Here is a 23,730-nt window from a genome sequence, read left to right as displayed (position 1 = left end):
TGCTCCAGCCAGACCTTTCCACGCTGCCGTTTTAGCCATACATTTCACAGGCCTCCTCTGAACCATCTGCCTTCGAACGCAGCCTTCTCTTAGCAACCTGACCCTGCATCCATGCCTTTATACCGCAGTTCCTCATGACTGCACCTCTGACACCTTCCCGCCCTGTCCCTAGCGCTGAGGTCCTGTTGACACCACTGTTAGTGCCTACGGGAATGCAAGCTCTCAGTGCTGTGTTCTGTTTCCATAAAGCTTCGTGCACACTCTAGGCTACATTCAGAGTGTATTTCTACTGGTGTGACTACTTTGCTTATTAAATTATTACTTTTAACCTGGAAACAATCTAAGTGCCCCTTGACCGAAGAATGGATAAGGAGAATGTCTTACATTTACACAATGGGGTACTACACAGCAGAAAAAAATAATGACATCTTGGATTTTGCAGGAAAATGGATGGAGCTAGAAAACATTATTTTGAGCAAGGTAACCCAGACATAGAAAGACAATTATCACATGTACTCACTAATACGTGGTTTTTAAACATAAAGCAAAGAAAAATAGCCCACAAATCACAATCCTAGAGAATTTAGACAACAATGAGGACACTAAGAGAGACATACATAGATCTAATCTACATGGGAAGTAGAAAAAGACAAGATCTCCTGAGTAAATTGGGAGCATGGGTACCTTGGGGAGGGTTAAAGGGGAGGGGGCAGGCAGGGAGGGGAGCAGAGAAAAATGTAGAGCTCAATAAAAATCATTAAAAAAATTTAAAAAGTGGTTTTTAAATTTTCATTCTTTTCTTTGTATCCCCAGCCACTAGCAAAGTTCTTATTGCCTAATAGTAGCTGAAGCAATATTTGATGGCTTGATGTTTGGTAATAAAATGTTAGTCTGCTGTCCATCACTGTAACAACATCTTAGAGAAACAAACTTATAAAGAATATACTTTTTCTCTTTCTTTATGAGACAGGGTGTCACTGTGAATCCTTACGTGGCCAGAAGCTCTCTGTGTAGACCAAGTGGGCTTGAACCTGTGGTCACGCTAAGCCTGTGTCTCCCAAGTGACGATATTACAGGAGTCTGCCAACATAGCTTAGTGGGGTTTGTTTTGGCTCATTTTTACATGTGTTAGCCCATTATTGATTGGCCTTGCTTCTTTGGGCATGTGACAGGGAAATTCCTCCAGGCAGGCACATATTGCTAGGTAAAATACTTACCTAATGCCAGGAAGGGGAAAAGAGAAGGAAGAGGTGAAACCCACCTTCCCCAGTAACTTAGAGACTTCCCACTTTTAATAATTTGATTTAATGACCAAATCCCCACCTCTCCACTAGTCCTGCCTCTTCTAATCTCCTCTATCTCCCATTAATGTGAAGTGAAGGGCATTTTCTTTGGTGCATGACCTTTGGGGGACATTTAGAACCTTAACTATTCATAACCCATGGATCTCTAGCACGATTAATAAATTCATTGCTTTTGCTCTGTAGTCAATCAACTCAAAGCTTTGTTGCGCCAACAAGCAAGTAAGGACAATGAGCTGTCTCCACCACGAAGGCAAAAGATGTCCCCTCCGGTAAGTGTCAGGTCACCCTTCGATGCCTGACAAAAGCATGGGTTTTCTAGCTTTGCTTTATTTTCCTTGTCCGTTTGAGCAAAAGAAATTCCTTCATCTCTAATCATTTGAACTGAGGGAATCTTGGTATTTTTAATTCATTTTTTAGATTCAAAAGTGGCAAGAGAACGGTTTGAGAAATGTATTTTGCAACTCTTAGCGAATATATAAAAATGACAATCATTGCAAAGGCATAATGTTTATTAATATGTTTTAGAAGTTCATGTCTATATTTAATCATTTGTAGGTTATTAATTGTAATTTAGACCCCTCCTTTTAATACTGTTTTATTTAGTGTTATAATTAGTGAGAAATTAGGCAGCATTTCTTAGAATTTGTATAATTTTGAAGAGTTTGTCATAGTTTGGATAAACTTAAAGAAAAATACTAGATATATTTCCCATTTCCACAATGCCTTAGTTTTACTCTCAGGAGACCCAGTATGCTTCTAGTATGCTCTCCTGGCGATGAGAGTATATGTCATGGTAGAGAGAGGCATGGTACATCTAATTAGCATGCCTTACAGTTAGTACATAGAAATACACAGTGAAGCTTACCAGTCTTTTACATATGCTCCTGTAAATGGACCTGTGCATTTGTAAAACAAGAGTAAAGAAATTCTCCGGGTGCAGACCGTCCTCCCTACCCCGATTTTGTAAGCTCCAGAATGCTAGTGCTCAACTTTGTCCTCAAAGCTACTAGTGTACCTGAATGTGCCTCAGCCCTAGAAACTTCCTCTAATTGACTTGAGAACACTCCATTCACCTCGTGCTTTTAAGAGCATTCCAGAAACCAAAGGCCAGCTGTAGTAAATGCACTGAGTGATAAAATAGCTTATTAAAATTATAATCAATAGCTATAAATATCGAGTTTGTGAATGAAGTGTGTTTCTGTAAAGTAAGAGGTGAGCATAAGAATATGTGTTGGGAAGAATGCAGCGCTCCTGCGAGGATGTTGTTGTGATGCGTTTTCTACACCCAAGGCAAGCCTCATGTTTCTAGAGTACAGCATGCAGGCTTTACATTCCGTTATCACACAGGCTGGATTGTAGGTGGTCACTGCTGCTGTGATTGTTAATATTTGTTTTCCTTCATGGGTTTCTGAAGAGTTTTAAATATAATATATCATCTTCCCTTATGATTTCGAGAATTCCAGGCACAGTGTCCTTTTAGCAAGTCTGTGACATACACTGTGTGGACCTACAGCCCAGATTATGATTTGGCCTAGTTCAGAGTTCATTGTTTTAGACCCAGTCCTATTCTTAGGAAAGAAAATACTGCAGTCAGGAATAATGCTTTAAAAGCATTAAAATTAATTAATTAAAATTAAAGTCATCAAAAATCAACTGGGTGAGAAACTGAAAGGTTCTCTTTGCAGGGCTTCCTGTCAGGTGGCCTGCCGACTCTCATTTCCCTTTTCCTTCTTTCTTCTTCCTTAAAAAACCAACACCAGCAGAACTTTCTGAAATGTCTTCTGGGCTCCTTAGGGCAGCTTGTGTGTCTCCTTTATGGCTTTGCCTTAGAGGATCTATGCCCAGGAATGCACAGGTTTAAGTTGTTGCTAGACTATTCTCTCTCTCTCTCTCTCTCTCTCTCTCTCTCTCTCTCTCTCTCTCTCTCTCTCTCTCTCTCTCTCTCTCTCTCTCTCTCTCTCACACACACACACACACACACACACACAGCACACAGCACACACCTAAAAAGTCCACTCAACAACAGGAGCAAAATGAAACCCCAAACACTAGCTCTCTTCAATGTGCCCCTGTGAAGTAGGCTTTTGCTTCACTGGCATGCACTTGACTCCCAAGTCCCCGTCAGAGAGCAGATGTGCAGTTTCAGCTGGCTCCCCTCTTCAGTCAGGGTCTTGAAGAGAAATGTCCCTTATGTCTCAGCAGGCTGTCATGTTGTTAGGTAACTAAGCAGGTAGCCATACCAAGCCAGTTATAGTACTTGGCTCTGAAAAAGAAACTCCATGTGTCATGTGCTTTTAATAACTGTTCACTTTCTCTCTTTTAAAAATAATATTCCTATCCTTATACTTATGGAATTTATAGACTAAAGACATAAATACTCTGTATACTCTGTGATCTAGTACATTGTGATCTAGTCTTTGCTCATGTCGCCCCAGTACTAAATTACATACAGAGAGGATAACTAGATAACTCTTTGCTAAATGTGGGGCTGCTTAATTTGTCCTTTCTCCCTTAGCAGCCATCGGAATGTGAGGACAGTAGCATGCCTTCTCTGCACAACCTCGTTCCTATCATTAACGACCAGTCTCAGTACATCCACCATTTAGAAGCAGAAGTTAAGTTCTGCAAGGTAGGCTGCTCATTACGACTCCATGCCAATTATACCTTATACTGAAGTTTGCTATTCTTGGTTTTCGTGTTTACTGCCATGCACGGAAAATGACTGTTCTTACGTGGTATTCTCCATCATGCCATTTCTGGTTGTTTAAAGTCCTTGGTATCTCTTTGGCGAATGCTGTACGTGTTATACTAAGTAATAGTAACTAAGTTGAGTAGCTAGTTATTTTCAGCTTCAGGCAAAGAGAGTCCTATAGGAAGAGGGAACCCTGATAAGAAATTACCTCTATCAGATTGACTTATGAGTATGCCTGTGGGGCATTTTCTTGTTCATGATTGAGATGGGAGGATCCAGCCCACTGTGGGTTTGACTGTGCCTGCACAGGTGATTCTGGGTTGTTTGAGGCCTCTGTGGCTCTGCTCTAGTTCCAGCCTCCAGGTTCCTGCCTTGAGTTCCTGTCCTGACATCCTTCACTGATGGATGTAATCAGGACTTGTAAGCTAAATAAGCCCTTTCCTTCCCCAGGATGTTTCTGATATTTCTCAAACAACAGAGACCTAACTAGAACTGTAAGCCTTGACTCTGAGGCCTAGTTTGTGTGACTAGAAGTTAGGCTGTTTCCCAGTTTGCTTTTACTGTAACCGTCAGTCTAAAATTCCTTCCGTGGTCTTGGAATTGTCTCCTCAGCTGTATTCAGATTTCCCTAGAGAAGCATCAGGCTGAGTTTCTCCACTGTGTATGGAGCCCTCTCGGTATGATAAAGCACTTGTGTGTGTGTGTGGGGGGGGGGGGGATGTGGTGCTATCTAATCCTGAGTCCCTCTCAAGGTTCACTGAGTCCACGCCCTGGAGGTGGGGAAAGGTGGGGGAAGGGGGAAAGAGGACTAGGTTTGTGTGTTTATTATCCCACACTCCATTTAGACTTTAATTAAGCCAATGTCTGTATGTCCTTGAAAGTGTTTCACCCTGCGCAGGCCTTGTTACCAAGAACGCAGGCTCCTGGGCATACTTCAGAAGGGCTGCTCTGCCCCTTCCTGGCATGCAGACTGATTTCTAGTCTTCACTTGGAGAAAATGGTAGTCATGAAAGTAAAACTCTGAGGGGTTCCTTGATCTCTCTAGAGTTTTTAAGTCTTAATCTGATCCACACTGAGTTTTGAACCATCAGTCAATTATAATTTGGATTTTCCTTCATAAGTACTGGCTGCTGCAGAGGTTTCTTATGGGCTTCTGTTACGGTATTGCAATTCTAAGTGAGTTTTCTCCAAGTTGGAGGAGCAGCTTTCTCTGTGACTTCATTTCTTAAAGGAGTCCAAGAATTTGATTTTCTGATTATTAAGCTTTTTTATTAGAGAGGTTGCATTGGCATTCTCCAATATCAATTACATGTCAGACTGAAAACTGGACTTTTGAAACTATTTTTCAAATTACAACATTTAACTACAGGTTTGCTTTTTCCCCCTAAAGTAGGTGAAAGAAATCTGCATATCGTATCATAGCTTTTGATTATAGTAATATTGAATATTAGCTTGAGCATTCATATATTTGAGAATTTTGTTTTCAGAAAGTGAGGTGCTACTCAGTAGCTATTCAAGTCCTGACTCTCTTATTCCTTATATTACCCATTGCTGGGCCGATACTGTATATAAACCAAAGATGCTCAAACTCTAGAGCAGCCTGTTGCATTTGTGGTTCTTTTGGGCACTGGTTCAGGGACACTGTGCATTTCTGTCTTTGTCTCTCCTGCCATTTAGTCCTCACACGTGATTGACATTTGACCATTGATAGTATCTTTCTTATTTTTCAGCATCTTTTTTTTAAAAAAAAGCCTTTTTTTTTTTTTTAAAGTGGTGACCATTTTAAATAAGACTTTCCTCTAGGCCTTGATTCCTTGAAGAAACAAACTTCCAGAAAAAGGACACTTTTGTGATGTGGCCATCAGCAGACCTTCAACTGTCCATCAAGTAACCCAAGTACTTGATAATATTACCTATTGTTGGGTGTCCTTTTTTACCTTCATATAATTGTTGTTTGTTAGGAAATTCATAGTATAAGTCTTCCATAATTCATTTCATGCTGGATTCCTTAGTACTTAATAAATATAAGTATGCTTAAATGCTTTAATATGTTTTGATTTCTGCTTTTAATAGGATGAACTGTCTGGAATGAAAAATAGGGTACAAGTAGTTGTACTTGAGAATGAAAGGCTCCAGCAAGAACTGAAATCTCAAAGACAGGAGGAGACCCTGAGGGAGCAGACATTTCTGGATGCATCTGTGAGTGGTGTTTATGATCATAATCTTTTATTTGGAATGTCTCTTCCTATCCGTTATCCCAGTGTTTCAACTTGGTCGCACCTTTGGCATAAATTGTCATCTACAGCGTTTATGCCCAAGAACTGTGAAGTTGAGTTACAAAGAAAAAGAAGCAAAGCTAAACAGAAGCTCATAGTATTTTAAGTGAGTTGATGCTTTTGTGTTGGGTTCCATTCACAGATATTCTGGAGCTCATATGGCCCATGATGCACAGGTTGGAATCACTGGGTCCATATCTTTGAAGTTTGGTGAGATTACCGTGCTCACATTTGCATGGTGCCTCAAAAGTCAGAATCAGCTGTGGTGGGGTGGACCTGCAAGTGACTGAACGGGCACTTGGAGGTTCCTCAAGTTTCTCCTCTGAGCATGCTTGATGGAGGCTTCCCATTAGCTAATAAAGAAACTGCCTGGCCCATTTGATTGGCCAGCCCTTAGGTGGGTGGAGTAGATAGAACAGGAAGAGGAAGTGAGGTAGAAGGATCAGTAAGATGCCACGCCTCTCCTAAGTTAGGCAGACTGCCGTGCCTCTCCTCAGAGAGAAGCCAGACACGATGAAGCTCCAGCCCAAGATGGACGTATGCTAGAAACTAAACGGTAAGGCACCACTTCATGGTGCTACACAGATTATTAGATATGGGTTAATCAAGATGTGAGTAAGAGGCTGAAAATAATGGGCCAGGCAGTGTTTAAAAGAATACAGTTTCCATGTAATTATTTCGGGTTTTAAGCTAGCCAGTGGCCGAGAGCAGGGCGGCGGGAAGCCGCCTGCAGCTCCACTCTACAGAATGGCGCCCAACGTGGATAATTGAATCCACAGAAAGCCTGAGAAAGCTTGGGAAAGAATAGAGTAAAGCATGTTTTCTTGATAGCAGCAATTTCTCGGGTCTGCTCTGATTGCTAGAGGTTAGCAAGCGCTCTCATCTAAGAGAGGCTTCCTGACTCAGCTTCAGCTGCAAAACATTGCAGCTCTTTTAAGAGGTTCTGCTACAAAACACTTAAATGGCGTTGATAAAAGCTGACTGCATGCTTGTCTGTTTTCAGCCGTAGCAGGAAAAAGGTTGTGCAGTTTTGAAGTGCCGGCTTTCTGGGTCATCCTACCAGGGCAAACTCTGACTCTTTCAAGCAGGCGATCCTGACCATGAAGCTTTTGATTGTTGTTTAACACTGTTGCAGCTTGCTTGCTGGGAAGTACCTTGAAATGCCATAGAGTTGTGGCAATAAAAATGGCTACAGCGGTACCTCTGCCATGAGGCTGGAAAGCTAAGGAATGGGCTGGATCTAGCTGGCAAAGCCGCAGCTTGAATCCTACCCATATTGCTCAGTAATTTAAAGGCTCATATGGTCAGAAAAAGAGAGATAGAGTAAAGAGAGATTCAAAAACAAAGAAAATGTCTAAATGATTTACACTGTGTTAAAAATATATGCAGGCTAAAGGTTAAAGTTCTTAAAAGTAAAAAAGTAAAAAAGAAAAAAAAAGGCAGTAGTTTGTTGTGGTAGTACACACCTTTAATCCCAACACTTGGGAGGCAGAGGTATATTGACCTCTGTGACTTCAAGGTGTGGTAGCACACGCCTTTAATCCCAATGCCTGGGAGGCAGAGGCAGACAGATCTCTGTGAGTTCAAGGTCTGGTAGCACACACCTTTAATCCCAGCACTTGGGAAGCAGAGACAGTGGATCTCTCTTGAGTTCAAGGACAGCCTGGTCTAAAGAGTTATTCCAGGAAAAAGATATACGGAGAACCTGTCTCAAAAAATAAAAGTAAAAATAAACAAAACAGAGGTTAAAATAAAGCTGCACAAAGATGGAAAATACACAGATAATCTTGATACTGTATGCTATTATGCTCTCTTTGAATTGTTTGAATGCTGAGGAAGAAGCAACAGCTGCTAAAAGATATTTGTTTATAAATGCTGCTGAACTAATACAACATAGATATTTTGAAAATACCTTGACTTCAGAATTTGGATCTAAGGATATGATACTTTGGAAAAGAGATGCTTCTTTTGTTTTTACAGAAAATGAGACCGTGTGGATTGCTTCTATCCCAATGTGGTATGATAGACCACGCCCTCCCGAAAGGTTGCTGTGAACACCTTCAGAAAATTACTTCACCCAACTGATGACTGAGATGAACCTGGCACACAGTTTACACCATAGAAGATCAGATTAACAGTGCCCCCATTCAGCAGGAAGCAGTTTGGAGAGAAATAACTGCGCCCATATTCCCAAATATTGTTTATAAATGTTCTTTTACATTTAAAGGGGGAGATGATATAGATATAAATAAGTTGGATTGTTGTGAATCTTGGTTAATGATATTAAGGTCAATCTTGTTATATGTATTTCTGATCTTGATTAAGGTATTGTGATTGTGTAGTTCTTTTAAAAATGTAATGTATAATTAGGAAATATAGGTTGTTAATGGATAATTGTCGATAATAGTAAAGCTTATAGTCATGTTAGTTAGATTTTCTAGATATATAGAGATATATTTTAGTTAGATAGGCATTCTTAATATCTTTCAAAGACTACAGAATATTCCACTTAAATGTTTTAATAACTTAAGGCTTTTCATGACAATGAGACAAATCTGCTCCTGGCAGCACTAGCTACTTCAAGAGGAAAATGGGCATCGAAGAGGATCCTTATGGAGTTTGATAGCCATTGGGCAAGAAACTGCTCTTGCTTGGACTCTTGCATAAACTGGACACAGAGAGGAATGCTGAACTTGCCTAAATGTGAGATGATTCTTTGGGGTTCCTGACTCATGAAAGAGTCTGCGAGACATTCTGCAGGACACAGCAGATACTGACTGAACTGCCTTTGAAATTTCCTGCTTCATGGAAATGTCTCTGGATACTATGGGCCTGAAGGCTGAAGATGGGTGCCCCAACAGTACAAAAGAACTTTGGGTGACTGTCCAGGCAGCGAGATGTCTCTATCATTTCTAGAGTTTGGAAATTGCATATTTCTTATTTACTTAGGTAATAATGTGTCCTTCTGGAGTCTTTGATGGAGCTGAAGAAGAATAGATAGATTAGTTATAGTTGTTTTCCTTTGTTATGATAAAAGATAAAGTAGATATAAATATTGTAACTGTAATTTTTGCATGATAACTGTTTTGTTATATGTAATTTTACTATGTTAAACTTAAAGCCTTTCTTTTTTGCTTAAACAGAAAAAGGGGAAATGATGGAGGCTTCCCATTAGCTAATAAAGAAACTGCCTGGCCCATTTGATAGACCGCCCCTTAGGTGGGTGGAGTAGATAGAACAGGAAGAGGAAGTGAGGTAGAAGGATCAGTAAGATGCCACGCCTCTCCTAAGTTAGGCAGACTGCCGTGCCTCTCCTCAGAGAGAAGCCAGACACGATGAAGCTCCAGCCCAAGATGGACGTATGCTAGAAACTAAACGGTAAGGCACCACTTCATGGTGCTACACAGATTATTAGATATGGGTTAATCAAGATGTGAATAAGAGGCTGAAAATAATGGGCCAGGCAGTGTTTAAAAGAATACAATTTGTGTGTTGTTATTTCGGGGCATAAGCTAGCCAGGTAGACGGGAGCCGGGAAGGAATGCAGCCCGCCTGCTCCTCACTACACATGCTCCTATGCCTTTTCCATGTGGAAAGAGGAACCGCCGAACACAGAATGTGTTACATAGGAGGAACTGTGCTAAACCTAGAAATGGTTCAGAATCTTACCCGGATCTGTTGACCAGAATTCTATAAGCTTTTCTTGATCGCTAAGATGATGAGCAGCATTGTGTAAGTGGAAGAACATAGATCCACCCGCGAGGCTGAGACTCAAGGTTCTTCCTCTGTGGTCCATAAGTCTTAGTTTCCCATGGTATTTGGTAAGTAGTTTAATAAATCTTGCCTGGCTTACCTTGAGGCTAATTAGTTCCTCTATTGGTAGTTTGAGAAGCTTTACCCACATCCGGGTCTGCAGTAGGAGTTGTTGGGTTCTGTTCCCCGAGAGACTGATGTTCCTTGTCTGGTTGGGCCCTAGAAATATTAGCTTCAAGTTACCTATGTGATTCTAGTGTCACTGGTCAAAGTTTTTTGTCTTCAGAATTTTGTGACACAAAGTTCTTGGAATTATATTTAATTTGTGTTTAAACTTAATATTTTCTTATCATCTATCAAAGATACTTTTCTTTTAAAGTATTTTTTTCATGCTTTTAACCATGGAACATAGCTAGTTATAGCCTGTTCTTTGTGAGACAAATTCTACCTTCCATGGGAGAGTTTCAGTGATTGTTGGCTGTGGCTTACTTTGTTATGAACTTTGGTGGTTTTTGTTTGTTTTTTATACTTAGGCGCCATTAGTAAATCAATTATATTAAGAAGAATATGGGAGAGTCTTGATGATTTACTTATGTATTGTCTGATTTTGACTTTGAAGCTTTCTTGCCTCAGTCTGATTCAGTGTTTCATTTCTGGTCCTTGAGTTGTGTGTGTAAGAATTTTCTGCTGAGAAGTATCTGATTGTGTTAACTTTGAAAACTCTCCGGTGGACTAATGATTAGTGTTTCCATTTGTTTTTCTGTGTTTCCATTTTCATTGGTGACAAGTTACTTACCCTTTGATATATAATTATCTTGAAGTTTTACATAATTAATATTAGCTATTAAAAATTCCATCTTAGTGCTTATAATTTGAATGTCAAATTGAAAAAGTTATCACCCTATAAAAAGTACTCTGGAATAGCCCATTTAAAAATACAGTCTTGTGCTTTTCCTCTAACTATATAATCACTTAGCAGTAAGTCAATTATTTATAGTCTTCAATATTTATACAGCGGCAAAGAAGTGGGAGAAGAGGAAGTGAAGTGAGAGGAAACCAGGCAGACAAGGGAGTAAGAGGCCAGAAGTGAGCAATGCGGGGGAAGGAAGTGATGGGCACAGCACATCTGGCCTGCAGTAAAGAGTATTCGCCAAAAACAGCACAGTCATAATCTTAGAATAAACAAGGGAGGTTTGGTGTCGATCTTACTCATTCACATGAAATGAAAAGGGATGCAGAGACGGCAGTGACTGCTGCAGGTCCGCCGGCTGACCCTCAGAGTCTCTGTGGTCTCCACTGTTGCAGGACAGTTGCCCCTGCTTTTTAGGTGGGCGGGTAAACAGGTTCTTCACCAATGCATACTGCACTCCAGTTAAGATGAATAAGACTTTTTAGGACACCTAAATGTCAGTAGGTTAAGCATATTTTTCTAAGGAAGAGTAACTCAAATGTTCATACTAAATCCCAGCAATGCTATTGGTTAATTTGCACTTAGAGTTCTCAGTGTTGTGCAATGTCCTCTTGGGAATCACTGAAACAGTGATGTAGTAATAACTATCATTTGTCGTGACTGCGTGGGCTTGTCAGGCACTGTATCAAGCCTATTATTTGTCTTGTTATTATTTCAGTTTCACAATAATCATATAAAGCAAGTGTCACTTTTTGTATTTTGCAGAGGAGAAAGTTAAAATATGTAGTAGTTAAGTAAGTAAGTGGTAAACTGTCAGAGATCTATAAAACGGTAAAGGTATGACTGGAGCCCAGCCAGGGCTGTCTGGCTCCTGAACCCATTGACCTAACCTCATATTATGCTGCCTGTCTGCATAAATTAGCGAGAGATGCTTGTGCTGCACCAGACTGTATTGACGCGAAGTTCCTCCCAGAGAAGGGAGGAGTCTTCTCTGTTCTCCATTTTACCTCTGCACTTGCACGCTAGCCAACAAGACTCAGAACTTTTGGACTAGTTGATGACCTAGATGTTATAGAAGAATGGTGGTGGTATTTTATAACTAAAGCTATACAGGGTTGGAGAAATAACTCAGCAGTTAAGAGCACTAGCTGTTCTTCCAGAGGACCCAGGTTCAATTCCCAGCACCCACATGGCAACTCACCAGTGTCTGTAACTCCAGTTCCAGGGGATCCTACACATTCACATAGACATACATAAAGGCAATATTCCAACATGCATAAGATAAAAATAAATATTTTTCAAAAAACATAAAAAACTATTTAAAGTATACATCATTAATCTTTTTAAATCATTTTTTATAATTGAACATTTATTAGATGGGTTATGGAGGGGAAGGAAAAGGGGAGAAGGAGGAGAGAGAGAGAGAGAGAGAGAGAGAGAGAGATTAAATCATTTTTTAATTCTCATTAAATCCCTCTTCCAGGATTTTTTTTCTGTAATTAAAAAGTATAATAGTATCAAATATGTTACTTATTAGAAATTTTGGCACTTACTCAAAGATCTAGGATAGTTTTTTTTGTTTGTTTGTATTTTCAAGACAGGGTTTCTTGGTGTAGCTTTGGAGCCTGTCCTGGAACTAGCTCTTGTAGACCAGGCTGGCCTCGAACTCACAGAGATCCGCCTGCCTCTGCCTCCCGAGTGCTGGGATTAAAGGCGTGCGCCACCACCGCCCGGCTATGAGTCATTTTCTTTATTAAAGTTTCTGACAATAAGTAAATAAGAAGTTTTCAATGATTTTAACGATTTGAAAAATGTTGGTTAAATACTATTCAAGATTTTTTAGAGCTTTCTGTAGAAGACAAATACTTCTAAAGAATAAAATTTGACCTCATGAGTCAGCATCTGTAGTATATGTGCTTTAGCCAGTTTCTCTAGAGGAGGTAGTGCCCTCATCCTCCCCTGACTCCAGAAGCAACTTTGAATACAGAAGATCTTGAGAGAGTTGGCTCTCTTACACAATAGATCACAAACTTGTTGCCTGGGGCCCCTCTTGATTGCCCAGCTTTCTCTTCTCACCACCTTTATGTCACCTCTGCTAATTATGAGGACGAGCTTTCTCTGAACATGCCTGTGGGTGCTGTGCTCAGTCCCACTCTGAGTTTTCTTGGGAGGTGGCCTCTTTCTGGATATTTTCTCCATCTAAATGGCACACCAGGACCAAAACTTTTCCAGAAAACTCATTTGCATTTCTGATTCCTCCCAACACCCTTCCCCTCGACTGGCTTATGGGGGTATTGCAGTGTCTTTGAGAACAACTGGACTTTTCTTGGCTTGAAGAACTACAACCCTGGAAAACTCAGTGGCCACTCACAGCCAGCGACTCTCAGGTTCTTGTCTAGAAAATTAATGAATAACACAGATCACAGAGGATCAGTATTAGTGAAAAGTTTATTATGTGTTCATAGGTGGGATGGAGGGAAGGAGAGAGGTAAAATTGATATGAGAGAGAGCGAGAAAGAGAGAAAGGAGAGAGAGAAGAGTTAGAGAATACAAAAAACAAAAAGCTATATAGCAGGAGGAGTTCTATATGAGGTACCATCAAACCTCAAACTTCTAGTCTAGGGCTTTTTAAAAAACTTACTGCAGAAATTGGGGTGAGTATGAGGAGGGGCCTGAGATGGTAGTCTAGTTGATCTTACTGGGTTCTCTGGGCATGCCTATAGTTCAGAACTTATATTTTCAACTCTTAATTTAATTCTTAATTTAACTCTCATTAGACTGTAAGCCCCTTGGAGCTAAGCTTTGTCATTTTTATTTTTGTATCCCAAGTTATTAGCACGGTGTTTTTTTAACGTAATAGGTGGTATACAGGCACATGAACGCAGTAGGTTCTATACACATGTCTGAACAGAGTAAGTGCTATCTATACACATGTCTGACCACGGAAAGTGCTATACACACATCTGAACAACACAGGAGTAGAGTCAGTACTTCTCTAGAATGCAGTCAACCACAGTACAGATTGCATCGCTGTACATACAGGTTACGGCACTGCGTGTACACAGATTGGCATGGCACTGCTGTATATACAGATCAATACAGCACTGTCATATGTAGTTCAGTGTTTGGGGGCCCCTCCTTCTATATGAGTATTGCATCCTTTGGCACTTAGCAACGACTCAGGGATTATTGATTACTCTAAATATAAGTATGGTAGTCCTTACTATGCACACGCAGATCCCAGATCTTTAAGTTGCTTATATCTTTGAACATTTAAAGCAGAAATTATAAATTGATTATAGGTTCATCAAAGTTGATCATCTGTAAGTCAGCATTTAGTAGTGTTTTAAATGCTCTCTGCCCATTGGGCACTTGACCCTGTACTTCCCATTCCAGCCTACCTTTGAGAACATGACCATGCAGTGATGCATGACTTAGAGCCTCGGCATGCGTGTTTCCTCGTGGGTGGGGACCATGACTCCTTTTATAGTCTGCATTTTTATTTAATGTTGAATGCCAGCTGCAATTAATGGTGCATTTTATTTCAGGGAAACATTCAGGATTCTTGGATTAAGACAGGAGAAGATTCCAGGGTGGATGAAGCTGCAAAGAGACCATTTTCTCACGGTGATGCTGAAACCGGCAAAACTACATCCGTCGGCGACGCTGAAAAATGGAAGCTAGAGCTGGTGAGTGTGCGGTGTTTATTACACACCTGCCTTTGCTCCTTAGTGCTAACCATTTCAGCCCCTTCCTCTCACCAGTGCTTTGTTCCGCCTGCTCACATCCACTCCTGAACCCCTCCAATGTATTTATTATGTCGGGTATTGTATTTTGTTGTTGTTGTTGTTGTTCTAGAGTTTTGGTTTTGGTTCCTTTTTTGTAACTTTCCCTGCTTTCTCTAATTCTTTGTCTATACTTTCTAATTGCTCTTTGGCTGCATTCAAAACAGTTGCTTAATGCCATTTCTTTAGTAAGTCTAATGTCTGTGCTTTTTCCAAGATTTGTTTTTCCACTTATCCTGTTCATGACACTACACTGTTCCTTCTTTCTTCCCAAACTTTCTCAGACAGTTGAATATATCCGTATCTGTGTTCCTTGCCTCCCACGTCCACTCTGACACCAGCAGTGCATTCAGCCTGCAATTCTAAGGTTACAAGTGGGCTGTACCCTGTATAGTGTTGATCCCATGTGTGCCAGGCCAACAGGCTGCTCCTTAGCCCCTCCGACACTGCCACAGCTGAAGATGCACTCTTTAAGGTACTCAAGCAGTTTCATGGCCCAGTGATTTAGCTCTGAAAGGCTTTCGTGTAATTATCCTTCGGGTCAGGATGGTGTTTTGTTTTTGTACCACTCTTGTGCTCCACAGGCTTCGCTGTGCTCCTGCCATTCACTGTCTCGCCATCCCCACAACTAATCACCTGCCTGACTTTCATCAGCTTTTGCCAAGAGCGCATTACTGAACGTTGTACTTGAATCTTGCCAATTAAACACAGTATATAAGGTGGAATCTTATAGTGGTGTATATTCTTTTTTATCTGTTCTCTTCCCCCATCTTCCCTGCCCTTTGTCTTTTAAACTTAGTTTGACTTTTAGAGACAGGGTCTCATATAGCTCAGGGTGGCCCTGAACTCACTGTGGTACCAAATTGAGCTTTGAATCCAACTCTGTCTGTTTTCATAGAGGGGCCACAGACAGGCTTCTGCTCCGTGCAGTAACATTAATAGAAACACGGTAGTGGGAAAGAAAGATAAATTGGTGGGACACACATGTAATCTCAACATTTGAGAAACAGAGGCAGGAGTGTTGATGGACACTGTGGTGTTTCTACTTGGTGCTGGCGTATTGCTTCAGAGGACTTCCGTTATGCCTGGGGAGTGCACCTCACCCGTTTTTCTGTCTGTGGCCCTGAGAATGGAACTCTTGGTCTCAGGCAAGTCAGTGTTCCACTTGGATTGAATGTCAGCTCCCGTCTTTCAAGCACTTCTTTACCAGTTTACACCTTATCAGCTGCCCAGGAATGATCCCGACACAGGAATGATCCCGACATTCCACTCCCTTCTTAGTATGCTGCCAGCAGGTTTTTTTTCTGATGATTTGTGTGCATGTGCTTGGGAGTTTTATTTGTTATTTATGTATTTGTTTGTTTCATATAAAGTCTCTCTTTGTAGCCCAGGCTGGTCTGGAACTTATTATGTACCCCAGGCTGTTCTTGAGTTAATGGCAAACCTCCTACCTCAGAATGTTTCTGTTCCATATTTTATTACATTTATTTGATATGTTAATTTGGGGAGTTATTTTTATATTCAGATACAAGATTCTTCACGCACACATTTTAATATGTATAGTAAGTTGTAGTCTAACTTTTTAATGAGTTGCTTACTTTTTAGTACTTCTGATAAATACTTGTTTGCTTTAGTTACAAAGAGTTCATTGTTGATTCGCTATGATGTAACTTCTGTGTTTTCTTTAATAGTCCCTTCCTACTCAGACACAGGGATGTTTTCCTGAAGTGTCTTCCGGAGAGGATAGCTGTGCCTTTTACATTTAGATGTACAGTATGCCCAGAATTCATCTTAGTAGGTGACATGAAGCACATAGATCACATTTTGGTTTTTTTCTCATGTGTTTATCAATATACCAGAGTTCTATTCATTGAAAAGGTAGTCTTTTGCCTTCTTTGTTTTCTTTCTGAATTTTGTTTTTGTGGTGTTGAAGGTTCAACCCAAGACCTTGCACAGGTTAAGGCTGGCATCCTCTTGTGAGCTTCCCCTGTATCACATACATTTCCCACAGGTTAAGAGTGGCTTTTTATCTGTTTCATTGAATTCATGCTATGCTGTCTTGAGTATGACAGCCTGAATCTGGTAGGACCATGTCTCCTAAGCCATTATTCTTCATCCAAAAGAAAGAATACTTTTACTGTTTTGGCCTCTTGCACTTCCATGTACATTGTGGAATTTGATTTAGATTGCCCTTAGAGTATGTGTCATCTGAGAATTAATATCCTTAAAATACAATTTCACCCATTCTTGTGAACTGTATATAACTCCATTTACTTAAGTCATCCTTAATTTTTAGTAGTTTTTTTTTTTGAGGTGCTAGGAATCAAAACATGGGCCATGCATAGCTAGGCAAAGCCCTGCATTGCTGAGTTGTATCCCTGGCCCTTGGATTTCTTGAACCGGTCTTGCAGTGTAGTCCAGGATGCCCTGAAGCATGATCTATCCCAGGCTGGTCTAGAACTCATCATCTTCCTGCCTGTGCCTCTGGAGTACAGGACATATGGAATGCACTGCCATGCTTGGCTGTTGCTAGTTTCTCTGAGTAAAGGATTTACATGTCTCTCGTTAGAACTAGTTCTAACTTGGTTCAGATGCTATCATAAATGATACCTATTTTCACGTTTCATTTCCTGACATGATAAGAATCTTACAGGCTTAGCTACTTTACTAAGCACACTTTTTAAGAGCTAACATTAGAATGGCGAGATTTCTCCTTTTCTGCGCTTTATTTTTAACCTGTCTTTATCTGTGTATCTGAGGGGAGTTTCCTTGAGAAAATACATAGTTGGGCTTTAGCTTTCCACCACTCTGGTGTTAAGTTTTATGATATGGTATCTGTGCCATTGTTAATTAGTGAGATTATTCATAAGTTGGTGTTCACTCAACATAATCACCTTGCTGTCTGAGTTCTTTTCATTGTACTATTGTTTACCCCCTTATGTCATTGTTTGAATTCTTTTCGTGAGTTCCTTTTCTCTGATTAATTGATCTGAAGTAATCTTAGCACTAGCATACACTTTATTGCTCAATTCAAAACCCTTGGATTATTTTTAGAGTCTTTTCCTGTTTCCTATCTCATATCCAACCAGTTATAGAAGTTAGTCAACCCAACTCTTGAATACCTCTCTATGTTAAAAACTTCTCAGTGTTTGTTGCTGGGTTTGTTTGGTTCACAGTTTGACCTCTTATCTATGTATCTGCAATTACTTTTTTATAAGCATTCTTTCTCCCTTTATTCTGACGTGTAATTCAATCTGATAAAAAGTTTTCAGTGTATGTCCAGTGCCTCAGCTGCATGGGCTGGATAAATAAGTTTCTTAACATTTATATCCATCCTGTGTTCCAAGCTTTCCTGTTTCTTCCAAGTGCAGCTGCCCTTTCTCTTCGCATTTTACCTTCCGGCGTTACAAAGATACGGTGCAGACGTCTTCAATTGCAAGGCCTCGGGCATCCTGAAGACCATCCTTTAAGTCTTAACACCTGCTCTGGGAAACCCAATGGCCTTCTTTTAGCTGGATTCTGTTTTCCCTCCCGTTTATCTCAGAGAGTCATGTGCCTTTCTGTTCCTTGTAGAGTCTAAGCTCTGGCTGAGGTTGAGGCAGCCAATGTAGACACCAAGAAGCACTTGTTAAATGGTAGATTGCACACCGAGTGGCTGACAGGTAGGGTAGCCATCGATCTTATCATGGTAGGCATTAAACTTTTCACCTTTCCCATTTGTTATGTGTGTACATTGCATGGCAAACCTGCTTTGCTTACAATGGTTTGGGCTTTAGCCTCATGAATCTACCAATTTTCTGTAGAGCCACACTTTTAAGGCTAAGACCTGCTATGTGCAGTTTTGAAAGAAAATAAAAACTTTTGTCAGTCACTACTTTGGGACCTAGCATTTTTTTCTTTTCTTTTCCTTTTTCTTCTTCTTCTTTTTCTTTTTCTTTTCTTATTGATATTCACCTAATAACCAGAACAGCAGAATTAGAGTGAGCCAGTGAAAACGTCCCTACAGCATTGGTTTTCCTGTGGGTAAGAGAGAAAAACTTGAGCTAATATTTATAATTTAAATTTTCTTATGAAAATGAGCATTGCCAAAGTGTGCTTTCTTGCCCCGTTCACAGGAAAGGCTGAAACTCACATATGAGGCGAAGAGTGACCTTCTGGAGTCTCAGTTGACACTTCTAAGGTAAAGTGACGTTATCCATTTGCAGATGGAGCAAAAGGATGGGCTCTTCAGATAGATGCTAATGTTTGGTGAGCTACCAGTGTTACCAAAATAGTATTACTTGATAGCATTTTCTGTGTAGTAAAGCAATGGAGCAATCCCTCTGTGCTTCAGATTGGGGTGAGAATTAGTGAGATACCATGTGTCCATACCACAGATGGTGGTGGAAGTTCTCTCTGATGCTTCATTTGAAAGCACTGCACTTTTCCCTGGACATTACCTAGAATTTTTCCTCTTTCTTTTAGGAAAGACTTAGTTGAATATCAGAAAACCTGTGAGGATCTTAGGGAAAGATTGAAGCATAAAGAATCTCTTCTGGCTGCTAGTGCCTCCAGCCGTGTGGGTGGCCTCTGTTTGAAATGTGCTCAGCATGAGGCCGTTCTTTCCCAGACCCACAGCAACGTGCACATCCAGACCATTGAGACACTGACTAAGTAAGTATGCATCATGTCTGGACACCTTGCCAGTGGGGGATATTGTGTCTCTAAGGGCATCGTGTCCTTTGTCCCATGCTAAGTCACATGTGGTTAAGCTCCAAAATATCTAGATTTTAAATGGTTCTTTTATTGTAGCTTTCTTGAAGAAATAATAGCTAGGGCCTGATCTGCCGGCTGTGGGTGACCATATATATCACTAAACAAATTTTGTTACCTCTTATTTCAAATCTCATTTGAAGTAAGGGAATTGAAATAGTTTATCATTACGGGTCGCCCAGGTCTGTGAACCCAGTCTTAACACTGTTCTTTATAAGACTGAGTAGGATAGGAATTCCTTTGATTTCCCTGTATCTTGGATTTACCAGTGTGGTTTGGGAAGAATGGACTCTCAGTACATCTTCTTCATGTGCCTATTGCAAAGAATATTTATTCTAATTTAGTGCAAGAAGATGCAGCTGTCACAGTATTGGCAGATGAAGGCTGACTGGGGAGTGGTTCTGGAGGTTTCGTCCAAGTTCTCACCAGGCTGAAATACTACAGTCCTCCATGTGCATCTCTGTTCTGTTTCCTTTGGAAGAAGAAGTCTTTTTTTATCTCTAAAATTTCATTCAGTAGAAATTGAAAATTATTGTTTATTGTAGCATCCCAGGCTGCTTTGCATTCTGTGCTTTCCTATGCTGATGACTCTTGTCTCCTCTCTGTCTGCTCTGCTCAATCCGAGAGCCTAACCAGCATCCATTTCAGAGTTATTTCCTCACTAAGCCCCACCCACTCGGTCCTAGCTGGCGTCATGATTTCTTTTTTTTTTTAAATATTTATTTATTTATTATGTATACAATATTCTGTCTGTGTGTATGTTTGAAGACCAGTAGGGGGCACCAGATCTCACTACAGATGGTTGTGAGCCACCATGTGGTTGCTGGGAATTGAACTCAGGACCTTTGGAAGAGCAGGCAATGCTCTTAACCTCTGAGCCATCTCTCCAGCCAGAATACGTCATGTACATGTGAAAGCAGCACGGATACTTAGTTTATTGCTTCAGCTCTGGTCCTAGCAGAGTATCTGCTCAGGTCTTCTCTATCCAAATTCCTGGCTTCTCTAAGACTAATTCCAGTCAGCTGGTCTCTGGCTCCGCCCCGATTCAAGGTTAACCCTATTAACAGTCTCGGAGGGTCACAATATGGTTTAATATCCCGTAACATTTTACAAAAATGAATTACGTTAAAGAGCCAAATGTAATTCAGGCTGTGAGAGTATTAGAGGCAAACTGATGGCCTTCAAGTTGTGTGCTAAGTGTGACGTGCAAAGAGAAAGTCAGAAACAGAGAAACAATTATTCCCTTGACCCATTAAAAAATTAATTCATGGGCTCTGGACATGGAAGCCCACACCTGTAGTAACAACAGCACTTGGTAGATTGAGAGGTGTAAGCCAACCTCAACTATAGCACAAGATCCTTCTCACAGAACATAAGGTTGGGCATGTAGCTCAGAAGGGTGATACTGATCCAGCATGCCCAGCTGGAAATAATCTTAATTCATTAATTTATGTAAAATAAGATATTCCAAATTAGAGTAAAAGACTGGGGAAATACTTGCCATGTATGACTAACTAATAGTAGAGTATGCGTACAGTTTAGAGATGAAAAGCGGCGTATTGACTGAACTGTGAGGAAAGGAAAGGAATCTGAGAGAGAGAGGAAGCTGCCAGTAATGAGAAGATGGTCGTTCAAGCTGAGGAAAAACTAACCCATCAGACTGGTGAGGATTAGTGATTGGTGACTGCAGCGAGGGCAAGGTAGGCAGCCATTTTTCATGCCCTGCTGGTGGAATATGAAATTAGCATAGCCACTTTGCAGGGTGCTGTAGCTCTACCCATTACTATTTCAAGTTTGCATTGTGGTTTCCCATGAAGAAACGCTCATATGTGCTCACAGCAGAGCACGCATAAAGAGTGCTTTCAGAGTATTGTTTGTGATGGTATGAGAGCCTGAGCATCCTTCTGAGGGGATAACCAAACTGTGGCTTGTGTCGACCCTGATGAGTTATGGACGGGACTTAAAAAAAAAAAGAAAGGGGCTGGAAAGATGGCTCAGAGGTTAAGAGCACTGGCTGTTCTTCCAGAGGTCCTGAGTTCAGTTCCTAGCAACCATATGGTGGCTCACAACCATCTGTAATGAGATCTGGTGCCCTCTTCTGGCATGCAAGCATACATGCAGACAGAACATTGTATACATAATAAATAAATTTTAACAAAAAAAGAAAGAAAGAATTGGGAGCTGGAGAGATGGTTCAGCCAGCAAAGCCGCTAGATGATCTAAGTTTAATCTCTGGACCCACATAATGGAAGGAAAGAACTGACTCCTGCAGGGTGTCCTCTGCCCTCCACAGGTGTGCTGTGGCACATGCACGTGTAACACACACACAAAGTAAATAAATATGAAAAATTAGGAATTGTTTGCACGCATAGTTCACACAAGCTTGCGTATGCATGTACACACATAAAGAAGTATAGAGGACACATGTGAACTAATGTGAAACTAACTCCAAAGTAAATAAAACTAACACCAGTGCAAAGCCGTTGGATTTTCTAGGTCAAATACAATATTAGACATTTCCTCTAGGTTCATAGAAATTGATTTGAAAGACTAGACACCAGATGTTTAGCAATGGTTAAAGTAAAAAGGCGACTAGAATTCCAGATTTGTTTCAAATAGTCTTTGGTAATTAATTTTACATGGATATGTTATAAAAAATAAAAATAAAAAATATTTTATATTAAGTAGATTTTCAAAGGTAGTTTTAACTGGTTTAGTAAAATTACCCAACAAATAAAATGGCCACAATGTATACAATGGTGAGCAGAGGCTACAATGTATACAATGGTGAGCAGAGGCTACAATGTATACAATGGTGAGCAGAGGCTACAATGTTTACAATGGTGAGCAGAGGCTACAATGTTTACAATGGTGAGCAGAGGCTACAATGTTTACCATGGTGAGCAGAGGCTACAATGTTTACAATGGTGAGCAGAGGCTACAATGTTTACTATGGTGAGCAGGGGCTACAATGTTTACCATGGTGAGCAGAGGCTACAATGTTTACCATCGTGAGCAGGGGCTACGGTGTTCACAGTGGTGAGCAGAGGCTACGGTGGTTACTGTGGTTGAGCATCTGGCTTTCATTTAGTAATTAGGTTCTTGCCAGTTATGGATTCTGTTGTCACTGTCTTAAGATCGACTCTGCCTCAGAAAGGAAGTGCCAGCCCGCCTAGCTCCCGTTTCTGCTGTGTCAGCAGTGTGCTCCGTGTTCCACTTTAGAAACAGAAAAGGGTGAAAGGTCTCTGCTTTGTAACTTTTTAGGGGTTTGGGGGTTGTACGGCTCTCTTTGTCTACTCTGGCTTTTAACCTTTCCAACTTATACTGCACACTGTTGCCCACTGAGTGGCACGCTGACTTTGGGAGGCACCCAGCATTGGTCAGGTTTGGGTTTCTAGCTTCGTGTACTTGAAGTCGGTACATGCTGCGTGGTTTTAGGTAGAATTCAAAAATTGGACCTTAAATATGATAAATCCAAAGAGGTTGCTGTAGCCTTTTTGAAATATGGCCTTATGAAGCTGGTTGTCAGCTGACTCACTCCACCCTCCAGCAAGTACTACTTGGATGTGTGATTCAGGGGTGACTTGCATGGCAGAAGGGGGGATGAGGCAAAACCTGGGGACCAGACCAGCCATATGTTTGTGGTGTTTTATATTGGGCATATAGGGATTTGTAGTGAGTAACTTAATATTTGTTGGTATTGGTTGTGATTCTTAAGTTGACTTAAGTTCTTCTGAAGTGCCTTCCACTTGGGCTGCTGTGTACTGGAAAGTAGGTCAAAGTAATATTTAATTCTCTTATTCCTTTTCTTAGTGATCACATGTCAGTAGTAATCAAGGCGGTAGTTGAAAATTGTCAGAGAAATCCTGGTGAAATGCTGGTTACTTTATCTTTTTTTTCTGAGAAATGTTTCCCATAGTGCTGCCTGGGATTCAATCCATTTTGGGATCCTTGGCTGGCTTCTGTCCAGTTGGCTTTGAGTGGCAGCAGCAGGGAGCTTTCCAGAAATGGGAACAAAGAAATGCTTCATCAGCTTTCTGGACTTTCCTTTCAAACCAGTAGTACTAATGCTGATTAAAATGATGCTTATTATAAATACTTAAAACTGCCGATGACATTCCCTAGTTATTTCACATTTCAAGGTAAAGTTGGTACTCGTCTCTTAAAGCAGCCCTGTCCTTGTGTATTTGCGCACATGGCTAAAGGCACTCGGGGTCTTTGCCTGCTTTGAGTGCTGCATGAGGTTCCTAATGTACTA

The 23,730-nt window shown here is 40.7% G+C and overlaps 1 protein-coding gene across 1 annotated transcript in view; it reads left to right on the top strand.

Annotated features, from left to right (window-relative positions):
* Sdccag8 (SHH signaling and ciliogenesis regulator SDCCAG8) overlaps nucleotides 1–23,730 on the top strand; it is a 194,145-nt gene that overhangs the window by 11,310 nt on the left and 159,105 nt on the right. The window contains exons 3-8 of the mRNA XM_038348697.1: nucleotides 1,488–1,573; nucleotides 3,820–3,933; nucleotides 6,070–6,195; nucleotides 14,484–14,624; nucleotides 18,836–18,900; nucleotides 19,185–19,373. Coding sequence (XP_038204625.1) covers nucleotides 1,488–1,573; nucleotides 3,820–3,933; nucleotides 6,070–6,195; nucleotides 14,484–14,624; nucleotides 18,836–18,900; nucleotides 19,185–19,373 — 721 coding nt within the window. The remainder of the gene's footprint in view (nucleotides 1–1,487; nucleotides 1,574–3,819; nucleotides 3,934–6,069; nucleotides 6,196–14,483; nucleotides 14,625–18,835; nucleotides 18,901–19,184; nucleotides 19,374–23,730) is intronic.

Source organism: Arvicola amphibius, chromosome 12 (assembly GCF_903992535.2).
Source record: "Arvicola amphibius chromosome 12, mArvAmp1.2, whole genome shotgun sequence".
NCBI classification, from domain to species: Eukaryota; Metazoa; Chordata; class Mammalia; order Rodentia; family Cricetidae; genus Arvicola; species Arvicola amphibius.
Note: the sequence above shows the minus strand (reverse complement) of the source record. Positions and strands in the feature narration are given on the sequence as shown.